The 4945-nt window shown below is 31.5% G+C and overlaps 1 protein-coding gene across 1 annotated transcript in view; it reads left to right on the plus strand.

Annotated features, from left to right (window-relative positions):
• LOC106468290 (ankyrin repeat domain-containing protein 13D-like) overlaps positions 1-4945 on the plus strand; it is a 30328-nt gene that overhangs the window by 6167 nt on the left and 19216 nt on the right. The window contains exons 4-6 of the mRNA XM_013928709.2: positions 2699-2788; positions 4254-4443; positions 4741-4807. Coding sequence (XP_013784163.1) covers positions 2699-2788; positions 4254-4443; positions 4741-4807 — 347 coding nt within the window. The remainder of the gene's footprint in view (positions 1-2698; positions 2789-4253; positions 4444-4740; positions 4808-4945) is intronic.

The raw sequence follows: 4945 nt of genomic DNA on the forward strand, positions 1-4945 counted from the left end.
CCCCCCCCCCCCCCCCCCCCCAATAGAACAGAAGTAAGTCTGAAGACTTATAACATTAAAAATCAGGTTTCGATACCTTTGATAGGCATGGCACAGATAGCCCATTGTATAGCTTTTTGCTTAATAACAAACAAATTTATCTTTACAATACTAGAAATGAACTTTGTATTGGTTACATAATAATACAGTTTTGGTATTAACTTGGTTGTTACAGAAGAAGTATACTTTATTCCTGTAATTGTATTTATGATTACAGTAACAATTAGTAAAATTTAATTACATATAAACAGTGTGATCATTATATTATACTTTGGAGTTCTATGAAGACAGAGTTATGTGTACCTGGATGATATTATCATATTTTCTTTGTAAATGTATTACTGTCAGTTTGTTGTTCTGCCTGACTAATAGAATTAGGTTTTTAAAATTATTATCTAAAGATTACAAGAGTTTTGAAAGTTAGTAACTTGTTTGTAAACAGTGGCTGAAGTTAACACTTACGTACGTTACAGTAAGAACCGTTTCCCCCTATTCGGAAACTTGGGGAACTTGACGGTGATCATTCATTGACATGTCATGACTAAATTATATAAAAAAAAAACATCCACTGTATTTAGTAAATCTACAAAGAGACATTAATTGTGTAGAATAAAAGCATTTCAAAATTGTAATCTTTATGTTTAGATTAAATGTATACTTTATGGAATCAAACCTACTTGGTTTAATTATTAACAACAAAAAAAAAGAACAAATTGTTATAACTGCTTAGGTTAGTCACATTATGCTTTATCTGTAGGTTCACCAGGTGGAAACTGGAGTTTAAACCAAAACAGATGTACCATGGCAACAGTTGTAAACATATTTAATTAAGAATTTTGGAATCTCCAAATTCAATTTTCAGTGATCTGTAAACAAATGAAGATGCTACACAAAATATTTACCAGTACAATTTATCATGAGAATTGGAAGTGTTTTAAATACATAAATATGTGTAGTACTGAAATGCATGTCCATTTTACATAGCTTTTATATCCAAAATCCCATAAAGTTGTTTCTTGCCAGCCTTGCAAGATATTTGTTTATGCAATACCTTCACAGTACTCAACTTAGAAGTTAATGATTTATTACTATTTCTGTTACACCAAACGTTTTGGGACTGTATTTGTCTTTAAGTTATCCCTCTGGTTATGAGCACGAGTACATTATGTTCTAAAGTTTTTATACAAGGTCAAATTTGCTACTGTTTTGGTTACATTGGTTAGTACAGAACAAAATAATTAAACGGGCCCTATTTTCTAATCTTTGGTAAAGCTGTTAAGGAAACTTTTGTAACCTGTGTGGAATTCTTAAAATCAATTACCTAATGTTATTTCTTATATTTCCAAGCGTTCGTTTTGTTTAAAGACTATTGAAAAGCATCACTTTGGATGGATCTCTGATAAAGTTACTAATATATCTAACATACATCATTTTTTGTTGTAGATCAAAGATCTTCATGTATAGATGATCCTATAGATTAGTATGGTCCGACTACTAGGTTTTCTGACCCAGCCACTCATTAATAATTGTATGTTAAATTTCAAATAGTTTATGCTGCATTAAAAATTATTATAAATAAATTCTAATAGGAAACTCCAGTTAAGGTAAACAACTTGACAAAGATAAGCCCCTCCCCCTATTTTTTTCCACCTTTTACAGTCTTACTTTCCGTAAGTAAAAAGTTGATTCAAAAACTAACTTGTTATAGATTCATCTGTATTATTACTTAGCACATGTTTAACAATTGTGAAACTGCTTTTGTGGCTCAGTTTCACATGTATGCCTTTTACACTGCATGAAACTATTTTATAGTTCATCTTGACCATTAAAGATGACCCAGAAACGTTATTTCTATTTTTTTTAATTAGTATTATGGTTTTGTTTAACTACCCTCATTGTCTTTGCAGGACAATTTATGAGTCCAAGATCCACTTTTCCTCAGTTTTCTAAATAACTTCGTAAATCTTTGCAGGCTTTAATTAATTTCCACTTTTAAATTGTTTTCAAGGATTTTCCTTTTTATTTAGAATTCTATATTCTTTTAATTATTTTTAATAATGTTTTATATAGATATCTGTACTGGTCTTTTTTTGTATCCAGAAAACATTAGATGTAACATAATGTTCTACTAAAATTAAATCTTGATTACTTAGCTGTCAAAACCCGTGGTTAACTTATGGTGTTGTAAACAAGTACAATGTTTTGATCACTGGTGCAATCATTCTTAAGTACACAAGTTTTACCGTTATCTCTGTATTACTAACACACACACACACACATGGACGAAAGACTAAGAATCAGTGCCTAAAGTCTTCGACTCGACTCCAGACGTTTAAATGCAGCTCTTATTTCACCATATTTGTTGAGTTGTAACTGCTTATATTTATGTATATTATGCTATCAACAAACTGTTTTGATTACACGTTTAATGACAGTAATGCTACAATACCACAAAAAGGTTATTTTTAGAGTTTTCACTAGCATCCTAAAGATATGATTTATTCTTACCTGCATTCTAAAGATATGATTTGTTCTTACCTGCATCCTAAAGATATGATTTGTTCTTACCTGCATTCTAAAGATATGATTTGTTCTTACCTGCATCCTAAAGATATGATTTGTTCTTACCTGCATTCTAAAGATATGATTTGTTCTGTAGGGTCCAATGTTAGAATAGACACCAGTTTGTTGGGGTTTGACCATTCCAATTGGCAGAGAGGGAGCAGAAGCTACATATTTAAAGGCCACAGTGGGTACCACTTTTTATTTTCTGTGTACTGAAGGCTGTAATTAACAGTATTAACGTGTACAGTTTTTTAATTAATGATTCATGCTTAATGATTGTAACTGTGAGAATGACTTAACATTAAAAAAACGTTCATTTTGGGTTTTCTTACCAATTATAAGTGTTATTTATAAAACAGGTACGATGTTTCAATCACGGGTGCAATCATTCTCAAGTACACAAGTTTGAGAATGATCGCACCAGTGATCGAAACATCGTACCTGTTTTAAAAATGTTTTCCTTAATGTAAAAGTTATAACTTGTAATAAAGTAATGTTAATAAACTTTGGTTCTCTAGAACTAATAATAAATTAGCCTTTAAAAATCAATACGAAAGAAGGAAAGTGAAAGGAACAATGTTATACCGTATGTATTGAAGTCGTTGAAAGGAACAATGTTATACCGTATGTATTGAAGTCGTTGAAAGGAACAATGTTATACCATATGTATTGAAGTCGTTGAAAGGAACAATGTTATACCGTATGTATTGAAGTCGTTGAAAGGAACAATGTTATACCGTATGTATTGAAGTCGTTGAAAGGAACAATGTTATACCGTATGTATTGAAGTCGTTGAAAGGAACAATGTTATACCGTATGCATTGAAGTCGTTAAAAGGAACAATGTTATACCGTATGTATTGAAGTCGTTGAAAGGAACAATGTTATACCGTATGTATTGAAGTCGTTGAAAGGAACAATGTTATACTGTATGTATTGAAGTCGTTAAAATTTACAAACACTGACCTGCATGTTTCGACGATCCAGTTTGAATCTGATGATGGCAATTAGTAGTTTCCAAAACTTACTAGATTTGTGTTTGATAGATTTTAGTCCTTTCATTGCATGCAGTATATCATTGTCTTCCTCTTCTTTATTCTTGTTTTATAGTGATTTGAGCAAGAAATAGCATTCTGGGTACTTAATAATGAGTTTATGTAATGAAATGCTTTTAATGTCTTGTGCATCGTTTTTTTTGCCATCATCATTAAATTTGTGTTGAGATAGTTGATGATGAAGGTGGTTTGCTTGAATGTACAAAGTAGATATGTAAATACTAATAAAATATTTTAATTTTTAATACAAAATTCAGAGATGCGAGTGAACAAAAAAAATTGTTTTTGAAGACTCGCAGCTGATGTGACATTTTTACATCCAAACTCTTATTTAATTTTCCATGGATAGGGTTGAATACAATGTATACCACAACTTTATATTTCATATATTAAGTTACTTATCTGTAAAGAGATCGTATAATCGGTCTCACTGCTCATTTTCTAGAGCTACAGGTGGCGTTTCCTTGGAATCTCTTCTTGGCACTAAAAGCTGAAGGTGATGCTAAAATGCACGTTCTGTATTTTCCCTCGCAAGTATTTATAAGTGCTCCGAATGTTCTTTCTTTTATTTACTGTTTGATTTTCCTGTCTCTAGATGATGGTGCAGTAATGATGGAAGTCGACCACGAGGTGGGCCAGGTCTATGTTGAACAGATGGGGGTAGTACCTCCACATGTAGCAGACTTTTCTAGCACTCTCCGTTCACCTACTGAAGCAGTGTCCACCCGACTAACCACCCCTATCATTACAACTTGTATCAACATTGACAAAATAAGCTTTGAAAGGTAGGTTTATCCCTCCCTCCCCTCTTAATTAACAAATACTTTTCTCCACTTTACTTTTAAGACTGCTGCAGTCATCTTTACAATTTTTTTAACAAATATAGAACTTGGTTATTAATGAAAAATTTAATTATCATTGTAAGTTACACTTTTATTATTCTTCAGGTTGCACATAAAAATCGATAAAAAAATGGCAGTGTGCTGTAAGTGAAATATTTATTAGTGTTAAAAACTATGCTTTATCTTTGCATACTTGAATATGAACTCTTAAATCATATTGTGAATGTTATCTGTTTGCAGGAGTAAATCTGGGATCTGGGGCTGGAGAAGTAATAAAACAGAAATGATTAATGGTTACGAATGTAAGGTAGGAATAAGTCTGTAATACTGTGTTTTTAAACTTTTATAAACGTAAATCATTTACTAGTAGGAACAAGTTTAACTTGTAGTGTTCAATAAAGCTTAAAAACACACAGTACTACGTTCCTACCAGTAGATAAAGTTT

The sequence above is a fragment of the Limulus polyphemus genome, unplaced genomic scaffold (genome assembly GCF_000517525.1).
Source record: "Limulus polyphemus unplaced genomic scaffold, Limulus_polyphemus-2.1.2 Scaffold2950, whole genome shotgun sequence".
Classification (NCBI taxonomy): domain Eukaryota; kingdom Metazoa; phylum Arthropoda; class Merostomata; order Xiphosura; family Limulidae; genus Limulus; species Limulus polyphemus.